This window comes from Calypte anna, chromosome 1, assembly GCF_003957555.1.
Source record: "Calypte anna isolate BGI_N300 chromosome 1, bCalAnn1_v1.p, whole genome shotgun sequence".
Lineage (NCBI taxonomy): Eukaryota > Metazoa > Chordata > Aves > Apodiformes > Trochilidae > Calypte > Calypte anna.
In genome coordinates, this window is record NC_044244.1 from 61,214,405 (window position 1) to 61,232,918 (window position 18,514).

At 40.5% G+C, this 18,514-nt stretch overlaps 1 protein-coding gene across 5 annotated transcripts in view; it reads left to right on the forward strand.

Moving 5' to 3' along the window:
• DENND5B (DENN domain containing 5B) overlaps positions 1 to 18,514 on the forward strand; it is a 115,155-nt gene that overhangs the window by 39,502 nt on the left and 57,139 nt on the right. For 2 of the 5 annotated variants that reach the window (XM_030449305.1, XM_030449313.1), the window contains exons 2-4: positions 5,667 to 5,732; positions 12,526 to 12,635; positions 17,779 to 18,445. In XM_030449305.1, the coding sequence (XP_030305165.1) occupies positions 5,667 to 5,732; positions 12,526 to 12,635; positions 17,779 to 18,445 (843 nt within the window). The remainder of the gene's footprint in view (positions 1 to 5,666; positions 5,733 to 12,525; positions 12,636 to 17,778; positions 18,446 to 18,514) is intronic. The other 3 variants (XM_030449330.1, XM_030449320.1, XM_030449338.1) reach the window with 2 other exon arrangements.

The window sequence follows — 18,514 nt, forward strand, 5'->3', positions numbered from 1 at the left end:
TTCTTATGTCTGTTTGAGGTGGCTTTAAAGGGTTTGTTTTGGAATTAGCTTTTCTGTAGTTGGAGAGAACTCATGCTTATTTAAAAAATGAGAGCAGCAATTACATGCCTTCTATCTATGTCTTTTTAGTGTGCCAATCAACCTGGGATCCAGGCACTAGGAGATTAGCAGATTAGTGGTAAAGAGGAAGCATTTGCTTAAATGCCAGGTAATGACAGGGTTATTTAGCTCTCTCTTGTCTGCTGCTCCCATCTCTACTAGCAGGACACAAAAGTAGTTGGTAAAATTGGCACTTCAGGTGAAAGTGGACTTTCTTACTCTCCTTTTTGTGCATCTCTCTAGTTCCTTTCCCAGAGTCCACCATCTCTTTTCAACCCTGTTTTAGGCCAGGAAATGTGTCCTGTTTTAAAGCTGGGTTTTTTTATTTCTGAGTAGAGGGGCAGGCAACACCCAAAAATACACTGATGGTGAAATTTGATAGAAGTGGTGGTTTTGGGGCATTAAGGTTTAGTTAGCACCACACCTGCAGAATTGCCTCCATTTCCAGATACCTGTGTGGACAAGTGAGGTGCTGGAGTATCTGCAAGGTAAACCCAGAGACATTCATTGTTCTTCCTCCATGGTGACCCACCTTTTCAAAGCTACTTTGGCACCTAATAATTGTTAAGGCATGAAGGGAAGCCAAAGGATTTGATTTCTGAGCTCCCCTTTGTATGGACCTGAACTAAACATAGAGGCATGGTAGAAACACTGCTGTGCTTTGAGTCTCCCCATCTGTGGCCTAGTTGGGATCCAGAAATTAGTATTGGTCCTTGCCTTTGAATTTGAATCCTATCACATTACTCTGGCATAGTGATTGAGTCCACAAAGTGGTCAGCAGTGATAATGCATAAATCTGGTTTTTTATGCTTTGTCTGAAGTGTATAGAGCTTTTCTGCAATGGAAAAAAACCCCAAACAACCCTATATCTAGTATGTATCTAGTAAAAATGTACTTAAGCATAGGAAATATGTTCCTTGTGGCTTAGATGTGCAATTACTGTGAACTGACATTTTCTTAATGACCCCTTGTGTAAACTCATTGGCAGCAGCCTCATCTTCAGTTTCTAAATGCAGGTGGTTTTGACAAAGGCACATAAGTTTTTGCAAAGGTGTTTGTAGCACAAGAGATACTTTAACTGAATTGTTACAAGAACTCTCTTTCAATATATTTTTTTACTATTAACAAGGTTCAAATTTTGTTTTTAGTTGTTGGGTTTTGGGTTATTTTGTTGTTGGGCTTTTTTTAAATTTTTTTTTTTTAGCTAATAAGAACTGCATCATTCATCATGTTGTAAAAATGTCTTGTTCCTTCTGTGGCAGTTTTGCCCACAGTGGGGGCATTTGCAGCAACATGCTGATCCCAAATTATTGTACCCACAGCTGGGTTCAGGCAGCTGAGAGCATTCTTTGAATTGAAGTGGTTTCTTGGGTAGGTCTTAAGTATCAGCTCAAAGGACTGATATGGCTGTGCTGTCAGTGATTCCTCGTCTGGTTTCACCTTTGTTATTCCTCACCCTTCGTCTGGCACCTCTGGTAACTTCAAGCTCACCTGTGGGTGATTGTGACTTTTCAATCTGTGAAAAGTTTCTGTCTTTCATTTTCTAAAAGGGTTCAGTTGTTGAAAACTAGTGAAAGACCAGCTCCTGGGAGGCTGTTGTAAGGACAGCAGTTTGCTGGCAGCAGTTTCTCAGTGTCCTTGAAACAAAATCCCTTTGTGCCACCCAAGTGAGTGTCCCTGCTTCACGCCAATGAAAAAGTTTTCTTGACTCCATGGAGCAAAGTTCTTTCTTTGCTGGAGTCCCTTCTCACCAAAACCACATATAACCAAGTTTTTATCAGGCTTAGCAGCTGCAGCCTTTGAAAGGTAACCATTGCCTTGCTCCAAGCCCTTGCTTGTAAAGAGTATGTGAAAAAAGTAACTTAGTGCAGTGAGGAGCCAGTTGAGTGTCCACCCTCTCTAAATACACCTCTTGGATAAAGCCAGCTGTCTGAAGCTTGCAGATATGGGCCAGCTTGTCCAGGGGTGTGAAGAAGCTGTCCCTTCCCAGGGTGTTTTAAAGAGCCTAAAGATCCAGCTTGAGTGCCACCAGTTTGTTCTGGATTGCCCTTTGCATTGTCTTTGTGAAGCAGCTCTTGGGAACATCAGAAAGCCAGGGCTTCCTTTAAACCAGAAAATCTATTGCCCAGCATAACTATGGAACACGTAGAGAATTGAGACATCAGGCTTGTGTGAGGTGGGTAAAAACAGACTTGCCAAAAAAAACAAAACCCCAAATCAGGCATAGCAGACTATTCAAGCTGCTGGATGGGCATCTTTGTGCTCTGTTTATGTCAAAGTTGATTAGTGCTGAAAATGGTCCAGACCAAATTAAGCTTCTTTCTTTTCTTGTACTGATTTGCAAGCCGAGCTTAATTATGTTGTCAAGAGGTGTTATCAGTAAATTTATTCAGACTCTGCTGTTGTGTAAATGCAGCTTTGGTGAAACTGCTTCTAACTTCAAGTAACAAAACACCTGAGACTTGCCATCCTGATGAGTCAAGGAGCACTAATATTGGTGTATGTTGTGTACATTGCAAAGAAGTTTTAATAAAAAAAAAAAATCTATCTTCATACAGCCCTGTTTAAAAGGAAAATGAATGCACTATAATTATAAAAATAAATAATAAAAAGAAAGCTGCTTATTCTTGTACTAAAAATGCCCTGAAGCAAAAATTTGTTGAAAAATTACACTTTCCTGCCTTCTTGCACACAAAACCTTAACAGTAATAGTACAGAGATTTTTAGGATGACAAGTTCTGGTTGGCTTGTGGAGTTTTTTTGGTATTTTGTTTTTTCCTTTTCTCATATATTCTCATATTTCTCATGCCAACTCTAATAAAGCATATCTTCAGACAAGAGTCTGTTTCAGCAGAGTAGAGGATAAAACCTGCTTTAAGGTTCATTTGAACTCAAAATTATGTTTGTGAATGCGTGTTTCAGAAACCAGTCTGAGAATGTGGCATCATGTTTTAACAACATAGAAACTGGGGATGTTTGAGCTTGATCCTGCCCTTGTAAATTAATAGAAAGCATAAGAATGAAGGGAGTGCTGTGATAAAGGTATGGCTGGGTACCTCATTCCATGGTCAGTACAGGGAGGGAGGTGAATATGTGAAACAAGGAGTAGGAAACAGGCATTGTACAGAGCAGGAAAACCTCCAAGGCTTCACAGGGGATGTGATGGCATCCCATCCCAAGGCATTAAAAAAAAAAATGCCTTTTTTTTTCTTGGTGGTTCAGTTCAAGCCCACAAGCCTGTTGCTCCAAAGCCAGAGATACCCCCCTCATGACATGGGCTTTGGCATCCTACTGTGTTTAAGGAACTGAGCTAACATCTTGAATATTTTTTGCTCTTAGACTGCTGTTTTTCTGGGCACTGAGAGATGAATTTCAGACCCTTCCGTTTCAAATGGTTACAGATCTCCCTTGCTATATAACTAACCAAAAGGTTAGCAGGCAGTTAAGAATGATGCTAAAACTTGAACTGAAATGAACTTTTGATTGCTGCTCAAATTCTTTTTTTTTTTTTTTTTATTAATATGAATTCTCATTTATTCCACAGCAAGTATTCAAAATGAACAGCAGACAGAAATATAAAAATGCAATAAAAAAGAAAATATCCCAAGCTGACATAATTTAAGACATGACTTCTGGGATTTGACAAGATTATGATGCAATTGTATGTAAAAGAGATGGTGTAATTCATACTTGTTTGCTATTGTAGATGCCTGTGGTCTTTTGGCAGCTGGGACTGGGGCTATTTTAAGAAGCTGACATTATCAGTGCTGTATAATGTTACTCTGTGGGCAGAAAGTATTTTAATCAAGGTCAGAAGGAAGAGATAATGGCAAACTGCTTGTTGTATTTAACCTTTTTCTCTTTGTTTAGACTTGCACAGTAATTCTTAGGTGAACAAATTTTTTTTTTTTAATATTGAGCCTTTTCTGAGTGCAATTAGTTTGTGGTAGAAGTCGTATTCCATTACACTGTGTTTGTATAAAGAATTAAGCTTTACAACAGTGTTCATAGGTCTGTATTTATATGGCTAGTGTCAGTTGTGACATTTTTACTACTTGTGCAGAAGTTTGCATAACTTCTGTGACTGTTTAGCTCTATGATTCATGAAGACAAATGGTCAAAGTACTGAAATGGGCAGCATCACCAGAACTTGTCTTGGTTCACCTGGGTAGGCATCCCTTCGAGGGTTATGTCTTGCCTTTACAGCCTTCCTATTGCAAAGTTGGTGATTAAGTCCATGGAAGATCTGTGACACATTCCCTTTGAATTATAATATTATAAAGGACTTTTGGGGACATCTGTGAGGACAGCCTGGCAGAGCAGCTTTTAAAGGCAGTGTGGGTATTAGCAAGGGGAGTCTGCAAGTTTGGCAACCATTTATTCTGTTTCCTTTTAAATTAATTATTTATGCAACTTCATAGTTCAGACAGCTCAAAAGTGGAATGAAATAGCTTAAGACTCCTGGAAAAAACGTTGTTCTGCAGAATTGCCTACAGGTTATATATAGGTGCCTCCTAAAGAAGTGTGAAAATTATCCCAAAACACAAATTCAGATCTAAAGATTTTTATTGAAAAGCTCCTGTGCCCTCTGCCAAGGGCTGCCTTCCCAGAAAACACAGCCTTGGCAGAATTTTCTACGTCCTCTGAACTGGTCCTTGGATTAACAGCTCAAGTAGGAGGTAGGAGAGGAAATTCTCTGAATTTACACCTAGAAACTGAATGACCAGAGAGGTCAGGGGTGTTGAACCTTTCACGTACACTCCAGGTTTATAAAAATAGACTTCTCGAGTGAAAGATTGTGTAGTGCCTTTGAGTAGCACATGAATGGGACATTTTCAACAAAGGAATGCTGTAGAATCTGAAAACACTTTGGTTTTCTGTAGGAAATGAGCAAACCAGTTGGAAGAAGCATCAGACCTGCTGGTGGGAAGCTCTCCCATTACAAGTGCCTGCTGGGGTAGCTGTTACTGGAAGAGATTGAAATTGTTCATCCAACTTGCAAACGTAGCTTATTTATTCAATTATCTTTGTCCAAAACCACCTTATTATGAGACAGAAATGATGAACAGAACTATGAGATAACTTGAGAACGTCCTGAAAGTGTCATTCAGTACAGCACCGAAGATGTAACAACATGGTTAATGTTGTTTACTAAAGCAAACTTCTTGGATTTAGCTCAACACCAGTTAAAGAACTGGTGTTTTTTTCCCCTCTGAGTTTCACAGGCTCTGAAATGGCTTGATACAGGAGGAAAAAAGCTACCTTTCATAATAGGGAAGCTGTAAAGCAGCATGTAGTTTGAAGTACTGGGAAATTAATCTTGTTACTAATTTTGACAAGTATTTCTACAATGTCTGTCATTGCATTCAACACCTTTATTGTAATACAGTCACAGAGGGTTTTATTTATCATGTGGATTTACCCTTTGGCAGTAGTGGGGGGAAGAGAGATTGCAAGGGGGAGTGTTTTATGTCTGCTTCATGTTTTTTCCCTGTCTAGTACATTTGTATGTCTTTTCATTGTGTTCATACTTGTTTTTTTTTATCTCTGTTTGTTATGTTGTGTAGTCTTGTACAAATGGCTAGAAGCAGATCTTCATGGCAAGCGCTCAGGTACTGCAGACAAAACCTCAGGTAAAGAGGGTTGAGGACAAAACAATCCTCCTGCCCTCTCTATCTCTTTATTTTCTGTCTTCCAATTCCTCTTGAAACAAATTAAGAGTTAGAGATTAAAAACAAGACAAAAATCCTCAATTTTTAATCCTAATAATATAATTTTAAATCAATATCTGATCATTCAAATAAATATTGGATAAATGAAATCAGTATCTGATAAATTTTAACCTTTTTCTTGAAGCTCTCTTGGTAGATGTGCTTCCCCTCTCCAATGAAATGTTACTAATGGTGTCAGGTATATTGATCAATATACAAATTACTAGATCTTTGTGTCCTTGGTAAAGACTGACCAACGTTATGTATGAGGCCATATTAGGAGATGTTTGTCATGATACAGGTCCAGCTCCACCATTTTCTGCTACAGACCCAATAGTTCTTCACCTCTCAAGGAAGCATATTTTGCAGTCTAGATTTAGATAACAGTGTTGGTGAGGTCCACACAGACACACACACATGAAAGCCAAATCATTTAGATGGAGTGATACACAACCCACTATGACTTTGACCCATCAATTCCATTACATTCTGACATGCCAGAGGTAGGTTAGATTTGTTGCCCTCCCTAGTCACCCCTGAAAGCCATCACCGTCTTACTGAGAACTCAGATTTTAAAATTTGTTTGTCACAGTCCTCTTTTTCATATTACTTCCTTCCTTTGCTGTAAGATTATGAGGATGTATGGTCAGAAGTAATACCTCTGGGTTACTGAACTCCATCTATCCTACTGCTGCCACCTTGGTGACCTGGTGAGACACATAAGGAAAACAGCAGAGCATAGCTTCTGTACTACTTAAACTAACTGGTTCCTGAACCAAAAAATTAAGTTTGTTTGCTCTCCAGCTAGGCCCTATTATTCCTGTTCCCATGTTGCTTTCTCACTTGCATGTTGTATGTTACTTGCTCCTCGTGCAGCATCATCTGGTTACCAATAAGCTTAACAAAGTTCAGTCAGCAGAGAAAGAACATAACTGTATGTGCTGAACACTTTTAATTAGAAATAGTTATCAAAGAGGTTGTCGTTTTCATAGTTGTGCTCCTAGTACAGTCCTCTGTAGAAACAAAAGATATTTTTATTTCTATGGTCAGAAGCATTCCTGTTCCTCAGCTTGGAAGGAGCCACAGATAACTTGCATTCCACGAGCCAGAGGGTGTGGGTGCAGGATGCCTCTGCCTGTTTGGTGTACATATTTTTGTATGCCTCTGGAGCTCTGATAATTAAAACATCTGCTTCAAACTTAAGATTCCTAAGTTCTTAAATATGATGACTCATATGAAAGCCAGCATGACTGACAACCTCAGAACTGTAGCTGCACTTCCCTATTAAGTTTATCATTCATCGATATAAAAATTAGTGCCTTTAATGGAAGGTGTAGGTTGTTTAACAAGTACCATTACATAGGGTGTAAAAATGAAATTTAAATCTTACACATTTTACACAATTTGGAAAAATACCTGAATCATAGAATCATAGAATTGGCTGGGTTGGAAGGGACTTCAGAGATCATCAAGTCCAACCCTTGATCCACTACCGCTGCAGTTACCAGACCATGGCACTGAGTGCCACATCCAGTCTCTTTTTAAATATCCTCAGGGATGGAGAATCCACTACTTCCCTGGGCAGCCCATTCCAATGTCTGATCACCCTCTCTGTAAAGAAATTCTTTCTAATATCCAACCCAAACCTTCCCTGGCACAACTTGAGACCCTGCCCTCTTGTCTTGTTGAAAGTTGCCTGGGAAAAGAGACCAACCCCCCCCTGGCTCCAACCTCCTTTCAGGGAGTTGTAGAAAGTGATGAGGTCTCCTCTGAGCCTCCTCTTCTTCAGGCTGAACACCCCCAGCTCCCTCAGCCTCTCCTCATAGGGTCTGTGCTCGAGTCCCTTCACCAGCCTGGTTGCCCTCCTTTGGACCTGCTCCAGGACCTCGATATCCTTCCTAAACTGAGGGGCCCAAAACTGGACACTGTACTCGAGGTGTGGCCTCACCAGTGCTGAGTGAGAAATGATTCTGTTTCAACCCAAATATTTTTACCCTCACAAGGCCACTTACCCTATAAGATGTGCTGTTCATGTGGATGGGTACCACACATAAAATAGAACATTTCTGTCTGTGTTCAAGGTACTGTTATCTGACCATTAATATTTTAGAATACGGATTCAATTTGCATTTGATACTTACTTCATTTTTAATGTGCCTTGCTAATCCTGTTCTGGAAGCTAGGAAGGAAGCACTTAAATAAGCACACAGTAGATGTAATGAAAATTCACTGTTTACTTAGAAAAACAGCTTAATAAATTTTATTTGCCACACGTGAATCAACAATTCAGAACTACCAAGGCTCAGAGTTTATAGTATCTGGTACCCTACAGCCCATATCCCTTCCCTCATGTTTGCCAAGAAGGTTTTGCTCCCTGTGATTCTCTTCCAGCTGCTTGTCAGGGTCCTCGTCTCATCTCATTTCAGTGAGAGCCAGGGTGTTTCTTGCTTGTTTGGCCAAACAATAATATTTCACCCTGACAAGCAGGCTGCTTTTTGTCATATCTTTGCAATGTTTCTTTCCTAAATTACAGATCTCCTCTTAAAGCTTACCCTGCCTGGCTTCCCAGGAGGCAGCTTTGTGTGGAGAGTGCCATGTCATGTCCTTTTGAGCTTATGACTAATTGATTCACTCTGGTGTGGTTTCTTGGCTTTTCTGTTTTGCCTTGTGATCACTGTTTGAGAAAATTGTGTTTTCTCTGTGTGTGTGTGTTTTACCTTTAATTAGTATTTTTAAAAACCAACAGAGTAGTAAAATGCAAACCCTGCAGAGATTCTGCAAAGGTAAGTAATTTGTGTCATTTACTTTTCGAGATAAAATGAATCCATGTTGCCAGCCTATTAGGAAGTTGTTATTGCTGGTTTTGGGAAGCTGAATTTCTTAAAGCAATGCCTGTGCTTTGTGAATGTTTTAGATTTGTCTGTCTTCTAAGCAACTGCATGAGTATTTGCAGTAGCATGTAAATTATTGGTAATTTCCAAAGGCTGATTGGAACCCTCAGCTTATCATGATTATAGTGGTTTATTGGCAAATAAGCCTTGTTCTTCTCCAGTGGCTCCAGAGTATTGCCCATCAAGATGGATCTGAGGGAAAAGAAGACAAATTGTATTCAATAACAAGAACAGCAAAGAATCAAGGCCTTCCATGCTTTTACATCCCCAGTGATAGGTTTTTTGTTCTAACTTGGAGACAAGTACAGCTTTATCTGGTGGGGTTAGTTAGTAATTGAGCCTCCACACCAGGAGAAGAGGGTATTTTCCCATAGAGAAGCTTTCCAGGATCAAATCAAGGTTTTTCCAGATCCTTTAGGTGAAAACTGGACAATTTACTGTCCCACTCAATCTAAGCACACAAAGCCACATGCCCTGAGGTGCCACAAGTGCTGGGTATGCTAGAAGTGGGGCTCTCCTGAGTGTGCCCATCATGCAGAGCAAATCCTGCCCAAATTTCATTGGTGCCTGTAAATGAGCACTGGCATTAGAAACAGAAAATGATGTGATCAACATGCATCCCTACTGGACATCCATTTACAGATATGTGCTAATACCAGATGAATAATTAATCTAATTTTTGACTGTCATCACTGGTGAACTGAAGAGGTGTTAAGTGCCTCAGAACCACCCAAACTACCCAATTACCATTCATCAAGCCACAGTAACCTTTTTTTGTTGTGAGAAAGGAAACCTGTAAAAAAATTTGGACTCCAGCAACGACTTGTTAGCAATGGAGAAGTTAATGAAGTCATCCAGGTGACCTTCAAACTTTCAGGAGAAACAACCAAACAAATTTAGCATCAAGGATCTGCCTTTCTGCTGATTCACAGTTGTAAGGTAAACTGTGTCAGATTTGAGAGAGACTGAAGATCTAATTAGGAAAAAAAATGAATGTATATTTATTTCATTATGCAAGCACATAAATTACTGTTTCATACTAAGTGTTAAAAATGTTGCCAGATATGTTTAAGGACATACCCAGAGGGAGAATTTTCACTGGCTTTATTTGTTGGGATTTTTGTTTTGTGAAACTTCGAAATTGGCAGATATCTTTATCTCTAATGTTTCTACAAAGAACTCCTGGACCAAAAATGGTAGATTATTCTACTGCTACATTCTGTACCAGAGTAATGGTATCTACTTGGAGTTTACTTGAGATATACAAAAGTCTGAGCTTTCTACATGAGCATGGAGAGTATTTCTGTAGAACTTGTGCTCTGGTCTTCCACAGCATCTAATGGCAAGTCTGGTCCAACTTGGCAGGTGTGATGAGCTCATCAGCTAAACCTCAACATGTCTTTTAACTTGATCCAGTGTAGTTGATAACCTGCAGTTTTCTTCATTTCTATGATTCATACACTTTTGCTGGCATTCTGTTTTGCCTTAAGCAATTCCAGACTCAGGCTGGACTCCCCTGCCACAACTCCTCACATCTTACCATTGCCATCTATTCCTGCCCCAGGAAATGTGACTGCAACACTGTCTCATCTTGGACTTTTTTTCCTCCCAAGCAGAAGTTACCCCTGCAGGAGCTTATTTGCTTTTCTCCCCCATGGTTACCCACCAGAATCAAGTGAGACAGACATGATGGTAGAACACATAACTTTGCCATGCATCTAAATAATGTGTTAGAAGTGAAGTGTTTTCATGGAAGTATGAAAATACCCATATCCTTAAAAATCTCAGAGTCCTCTTGGGAAGGAAAATATTTTTAAACCTTTTCTCTGAATGCATTTGAAGGCGAGTGCTGTCAGCAGAGCTGGTTTGCTCTTCTCCACCTGGCTCCCCAGCTCTCCTGGCACAGCAGCCCCAGCACAGCTGACTTGAACTTCTCAAGGCATCTGCTGCTTCCTACACATGTCCTGCCAGAGGGGAGCTCCAGCATAAGCCTCTGCTTCCCCTTCCTGACCAAGCAGGTGGCTGGTGCTGGTATAAAAAATGTCCCAACCTTCACCTCCTCTTCCTCCACGTCCCTCTGCTGCTCAGGTCCCGCTGCGATGCGCTGGCCCTGCAGCCCCAGAGAGGTTCTGCCCTCTGCCTTGAAGATGTGTTAAGGGTTCCGTACCACAAATGGTTCTCCCACCCTCCTGAAACTGCCTGGATAATTTTTATCTTGTCAGTTGCCACTGTGTTTTTTCTCAGGGTGTTCTCCAAGAATTATCTGCACATCCTGCTCTCCCCCAGGCAGAGGCTGAGTGAGAAGCTCTGTTTTCAAGTATCAGTTTGTACAGAAATGTCCTTGGATTAATCCCCTCTGAGCCAAATGATTGTGTGGCCTCTGCTTCACCGGGAGCACAGGGTACATGCCAAACAGCTGTGGCCTCAGAAACCCTCGGGTGACAACTCACCTATGGGTTTTGCAACATCACCCAGAGGTCATTAGCTGAGCAAAGGTTGGATTGTCCTGCATAACTCAGCAAGAACAAATTATACTCCCCACAGTCCACATTGCCTTCAGAAAAGAGTTAGTGAGATTAGTCACTCATAATTTAATAACTTTGCTATCAGAAACAGTGAATTGCCTTTAGAGTTGGAGGAAAGTTGAGTATGTTTTCAGCCAAAAATAATCCCTTATTGAAAATATTAATTAAATACTGGTTCTGTCTCTAAGTAAAATGAGAAATAATACTAATTTTTTTAAGAAAACAATTCTATTTCACTAACATATTTTTAAAAGTATCTAGGTAGCACTAGAAAGTCCCAAAGGGGATCTTTGAATTCAAAGTAAGGTTGGGTGAAAACATTTAACATTGTGAAATTAAGGCTTTAATCCCATTCATCTCTGTGGTGAGAAAGGAACTGAACAGGAGAGACCCAAGTGTACTCTTTAAAGCAAGAAACCTGAAATGAATAACCTAGAGAGAAGTGTATTAAATGGTAAAATACTTAACAGATTTTAAGAACAACTTGATTTGATTACTGTGTTGCATACTGTAGACAATGCAGTGGTGGAAATTCCTTAAAAATATCACTACGAAGCACATTACTTGTATGCTGATAACTGGGTGCATTTCTGTGTGAAGTCTCATTTCAATCTTTGTCTTTGGGCTTACTGGATTCTTTAGGAAAAACCTGTCCTTGAAATTTGATGTGAAAAAAAAAAGAAAAAATGGGAGGGGGGGAGGAAAGTTTAATCTCCACACAGGGCTTGATATAAAAATGATCTGTAATGAATCATTGAATAATTTATAACAGCTGAGAGGTGCTCATACTTTTTATTGGGAGTAAGTTTCTAACAAACTTGAAGGAAAGTGCTCTTTCAGTGTATAAGATAAGTTATCTCTAGATAGTCAAGCTATGGGGAAAGGTAGAGAATTCAGTTGATTCCAGGGTCGTCTTCTATAAAACTTCAGCATTAACTTTTTTCAATAAGCTTCTATGTAGTAAATACTAAGCTGTAAAATGTGTTGCAAGTGTAGTAACATTTTTGTGGTACATACAGTCTGATCTTACATCTTTTCTGTTTCTCTTTTAAAAATAGTTCATCTGTTGAGATGCCCTTCAGATTTTACACGCACAAAAAAACAACAAAAAAACCACCCCAGACAAAATCCAAAACAAACAAACAAACAAAACCACAAAAAACCTAAAAAAACCCCCAACCAACAAACCAAAAACCTAAGTAAAATCAAAACCTACAATAAAACAAAGTTAAAGCTGTTCCAGCCGGCTCTCTGAAGCCTCACTGTTGTGACATGTCATTATTTCCTCATTTGTTGCAGGGGAGAATTTTGATCAGAGTCCCTTAAGAAGAACCTTCAAGTCCAAAGTTTTGGCCCACTATCCTCAGAACATCGAGTGGAACCCCTTTGACCAGGATGCTGTCAACATGGTAGGTAGAGAAACTGTTTTTTCAAGCTGTTTTCTGACAACTTTGTCTCCCCTGTGTTTCCTGGGCTGTTAGCAACTATCCCTTGTGATGTGATGAGATGTGATGTGATGAGCAGGTACTTCTGGGGCTAAGAGCTGACAATTATCTATGCTGGTTGAAAAGCTGTAGAAGAAGAGGTAAGGTGAAAATGCAGGACACTTTCAGGCACAACAAAAGTAAAATGCTGTGTTTCCTTTGTTAGTTCTGGTTAAATCTACTGCATGATAGAACAAGTCTAACCACCAGCTCAGCGACTGGGTGAGAAGGGTGTAGTCACCCAGTGTGCACATCTGCTGGTGGGAAGGAAGCCAACCAAGAGATTTTTAAGATAGGAATATCCATGTGAAATTTTTGAGTACAAAAAACCCCTTGATGATGGATATAGCAAGGAAAAGAGGAATCTTTACATAGAATTTACTGGGCAGCTCTGCACCAATGCATTGTCTGTACATTTCCCTTCTCTGTGCTAGATTTGATGTGAGATTGTCTGTGTGGCTACATCCCATGAACAGGGGAGGGAGGAGAAAGCCATTTCTGGAGTTGTCTATGGAGAGAGTAGCAACTAAAAGATCTGGTGGAAATTTTCCCAAAGAGCTGGTAGTCAAAGGATGTTTCCAAAATCACCAAAGCACTTGTTAAGAACAAGTCCTGACAAAGACAACAGATTACAGATATTTGAGAAAAACTGAATGTGGTACCACAGTGCTGAAAATGCCATTTTGTTTCTGACTTAAAAGTAAACAGTTGTTGCAGTCATAACATTAAACAATATTACCAGCTGTTTTCAGAAATGTGGATTGGGTCTAACTCAACATTTGAAAATTAGTGGATTCCTTCTCCCTAATCTAGTTTAGATGTGCTTCTTATTTAAGGAGGGTAGGACTACACACTAGTGGCTTCAAAAAAGAACCAACCTCCTCGTGTGGTGCAAGTGTGAAGTCAAGAGAATCTCCTGGACCTCACCCAGGAATATGGCAGACAGGGAACACATTAAGCCCACAATAATATGGCTTTGGCAAATGCAAAAATAGTCTTGGAACTTCTCTATGATCACAAAAATGGAGAAGTCCATTCCACTGAATGTTATTTTTTAGTGTTGTGACAAGTATTGAATATGAACGCATGGGAGCTGGAAGAAGCAGTGACACAGAGCTGACACTGTGGCACTGTACATGCATAGAAAGGCAGAGATGAGTCTGGTCACTCCCTCTGCCCCCTGACAGCTGAGGATTTCTGTCTTCTGCTTCCAAATATGCATGGAGGGAGATAATGTGGTATTTGGGCAGGTCCCCACATCAGTTTGCTTATGCAGAAGGCATGAAGGACTCAGAACACTGTTCATCAGCACATTTAAGATAGTAATAACTTGACTGCCAAAGCTACTTATGCCTTTTACTTCTGCCTTTAAGCTGAGGGTGTTCAGAGAAGGGTCTTTCAGGGGTGTGCAGCAGGAATATCATAGCAGGAGGGAATAGCTGGAATTGCTGTGTTATTTGTCTCTCATATCAGAGTTGAAAATGTCTAGTATTCATGAATTATCATATTCTCAGACAAAAATGGAATGCTAAAACCAGCAAGAGACCTATTAAAATAAAATAATTTAACAAAGCTGCATTTAGCTGAAGTTGAATAGCTGAAGAACACATCCCTTATTTGCCAAGTGTCATGCAGAACAAAAAAAGCATTTACTAACAGCAGCAGTATTTAATGGCCTTTAAAGCCATCTTTTGGAAAACTTCTTTATTGTTTTGATCTGAAACATCATTTAAAGTAATATCCACCTCCACAGAGTCCCTTGAGGCAATTATTGGTCTTTCTGATCTTGCCTTACTGTATTAGTTCTGCCTATGTGTTTGCTTTATGTGAGCTTCCAGAAGCAATTTTCCTCAGAGAAGAAAATGCATAAATCCTTGAAGGGTAACTTGTGAGAACTCTGGCTTTGCTGGATGCCTCAGGAATTTCAATTGCCTTCTGAAACCATCCTGTCACTTTAAAAATAACCCTCTGAAGTCCCAAGCAATCACTCTGACTATGAGTCATGTTTTCTTTCCTTTTCAAAGCATATATCAAACTACAGAGTACTTTTTAATAGGGAAGTATTTCCTTCCCCCTACTGCTTTTTGTGATTATCCCTCCCTAACCTCACATGCTGTCTACTGTGGCTATTCTGCAAGTGATGTGTTATACCAAACTGAAGTTCTCAGTAGAGAGCAAAGTGAAAGTTTGGGGTAAGTACAACTCCCATTTTATCCCTGTGGTTCATCAAGGTATATAAATCTTTGCCTGTAAGTCCAAGGAAGCACTGACCATTTAACATGTCATGTACCCAAAAGAAAAAAAAAAAAAAAAGAATTGAAGATTCCCCAGTACAGTTTGAAGGAGCAGGCTTTAATACAAACAAAAGCATCTTCCTCTCCACCCCCTCATCCACAGCACAATTTGTGTATGGAGCTTGCTGCTTCAGCGTGTTGGGAAGGTGAAAAATATACAGGGACTTAAAAAGTGACATAGAGGATCTAATGGAAGAGAGGTGGCCTGGTGCTGATGGGAAGTGGTCTAGAGGGTAGTTTTGGTTGAGAAATAACTGCATCTGATGATGGCTGGGAGGAAGGAGGGATTACAGTGTGTCTGTGTGTCCTGCCTCTGTGTTTGGAAAAAGGGCATCTCCTGCTCGTTTCTTCTAGGGATAGAGTATTTGATATCTTTTTGTCTGCCTTTGTGCAGCTTCCTTCTGCTTTTTTACAAACCCTATTGATTATAAGCAAGTACAATTTTACTTCCCCATTTTTCTGCTGCTAGAATTATAGAATCATAGAATACGTTGAGTTGGATATGTCTATATTTAAACAGTAAAGTGGCCTGAAAACCAAAATCCTCTCCTCCGGCCAGTAATCTTGGATATTTTTCTGTGTTTCTGTGCACAGAGATGCAGTAAAGTTGACTGACTGCTTTCTTGCTGCTATTCAGCCAGCTGGACCAGCAGGCAAAGCTTTCACCTCCCAGCACATCCCAAGCTGCTCTTCCCGAACAGTCTCCTGGGGTGGACATTGCAAGTACAGATGAGATGGGAAGTGATTGATGTCCAGGGCACTAAGATGAAAGTTTTTATGCATTAACTGCAAATCTGAAGCTTCTGTAATGCTGGAAAATGAGCACAGGCCCTTCCTTTTGATCTTGGCTTCTTAAGTGACTCTTGGTCATTCTTCCCTGCCTTCATGCTTTTCCAGCTTCTTTCTTTGCCTTTTTTCCTGTGTTGTTCTCTGTGTGTGATGGTAGTGGTGGTTTCGCTGCCAGGGTTTACACCCTTAAAATGTCAATATTATGCATATGTTAGGCTATGGCTGAGACTTAAGAGATGGGTGTCCCTTTGTGTGTGTATACTCATTTTATAAAGGATGAGGGAGCAATAATTAAGGACATTTATTTAGTACAGGCTTCTGAAACTGTCTGATCTGGTCTGCATTTCCTTGATGCTTGTCTGGTCTTGATTGTAACTCTACATATAATTCACTTATACAAGTATTTTCCTGTAAAGTGAAGAAAAAAACAGTCTTTGGTAGTGCTGAGGTTAAAACCTATGATTTTGGCCTGATAGACTTGATAAGGCCACAGCCACCACTGAATGCCCACATCCTAGAAATAAATTTTTATTAAGCAAGCCTGCCAAAAAAGGAGGCTAAGAGAGATATTGATTGTGCAGAGTAAGTTTTTTAAAAAGCATGAATCAAGGATTTTTTACTACTTCTTAACTGGAGAAACTTTAACCCTAGCACTGCTGTTAATGCCTCGATGAAAACTATAAACCTTTTGAATGGAAATGAGGCTGCTGTTCAAAAATGGTTCAAGTTGCAATTTCATGGTTTCTGTCAGCAAAGCCCATCAATTGAATTAAATCCTCCTACCAAGTGCAGGCTGTTTTTTTCTCTATACATTGCCTTTTTGACAGACACGTAAGATCTGTTCTGAGTAACTTAGGGGCTTGCTAGCATGTTGTGAAGTGAGTCTGGACCGCTTGCATTAATCCCAGATAGGCTGGTAGCAGCTTTATCAGACTATCAAGATGCACTTGTGAGGTTTCAAGATATAATGTAACTGAAAATATGTAATTATTTCTCTTGACCTCTTCCACCACCAGAAGGATTTACTCCTGGTCAAGGAGAGACATTGGGGGATGCACTCAGTTGTGTGTAGGTTCACATCCCTTGGGAAAGATGACTTTCTAGCCTTGCCTTTTGGAACAGGAGGAGCATTTGGAGGGTTTCTCCCTTTTCTTTCCTTTTGTCTTCAACTGGCAATTATAAAGGAAGCTTCAGTTCATAATTTATAAACATAGTGATTTAGCTAGAGCATAAGGAGTTCATGCTGACGCACATTCCAACAAGTTTTGCTGGTTGTTTGTTATTTTGTATTAGATGGCTGATAGAATTCATGAGCAATGCCTGGAAAAATGCCTTGAGTTACCAGTAGGGCTGTGTTTCACAGAAACACCCAGTGCAGTAGAATCACTGCAAAAGATTTTGCTGAGTGGTAAACCAAAAATAAGGCTTTCATAGAGTCTGAGTGTTACATATACACCCCCCACCACCACCTTTTGTCTTCTAATGTAAGCTATTTTGTAGCACTTAAGGAAGAAAGTAAATGTAATAGCTGTTAGTCAATAGTTCTGCTTTCTTTTAAGAAAATTAGGGAAGATCAAAGATTTCTGTGGTTTTAATTCAGTGGTATAAGACGGTCCCTTGGCTCTCTGATTTCCAAGTACTGTAGGGACAATGAATGCAAACAAGAACAAAAGTGGATGTCTTTGTATGATGCTGAAGTGAATGAGAAAAAGGCTATTTAGTGGTGAAATAGCAGTGAAGATAATTCTACAAAGTAATGAAAAAAAGTCATAATGACTTGATAGATGGGTGGTTTTGGAGGGTGTTTTCCTTTCTTCAGTCAGGTCTATATCTTCTTGTAAGGAGCATCGTTTTCAGGCTGTTTGCTCTTGGGCTATTTTCAGGAGGGGTATGGTATGGTGGATAACCAGAATGTGCCTGTGAAGCAAAAGTGACAAAACAAAATTTGGGCTTTATCTATATCTATTTCTTTTCTCTTTTCTTAGCTGTGCATGCCCAAAGGGCTGTCTTTCAGGACGCAGGCAGACAACAGAGATCCCCAGCTCCATTCGTTCATCATCACCAGGGAAGATGGCTCTCGTACCTATGGCTTCGTGCTCACGTTCTTCGAGGAGGTCACGAGCAAGCAGATCTGCACAGCCATGCAAACCCTTTACCAAATGCACAACGCAGAGCAATACAGCAGTGTCTGTGCCTCCTCCTCTTGCAGCATGGACTCCCTGGCCAGCAGCATCGACGAGGGTGATGCCACTTCCCTGGCCAAGCTCCAGCGGTACAACTCCTACGACATCAGCAGGGACACGCTGTACGTCTCCAAATGTATATGCCTCATCACCCCTCTGCCCTTCATGCAAGCCTGCAAGAAGTTCCTGATCCAGCTCTACAAGGCAGTGACCTCCCAGCAGCCACCACCTCTGCCCCTGGAGAGCTACATCCACAATATCCTCTACGAGGTGCCCCTGCCACCCCCAGGGAGGTCGCTCAAGTTTTACGGGGTTTACGAGCCCATCATTTGCCAGAGACCTGGGCCCAACGAGCTGCCTCTCTCTGACTACCCCCTGCGGGAGGTCTTTGAGCTGCTGGGGCTGGAGAACCTGGTCCAGGTTTTCACCTGTGTTCTTCTGGAGATGCAGATCCTTCTGTACTCACAAGGTAGGCGCTCAGCTGGTGATGCGCATTGGGTCTCTTCCCAGTGGGCAGTTACTGGGCAGCTACAGATGC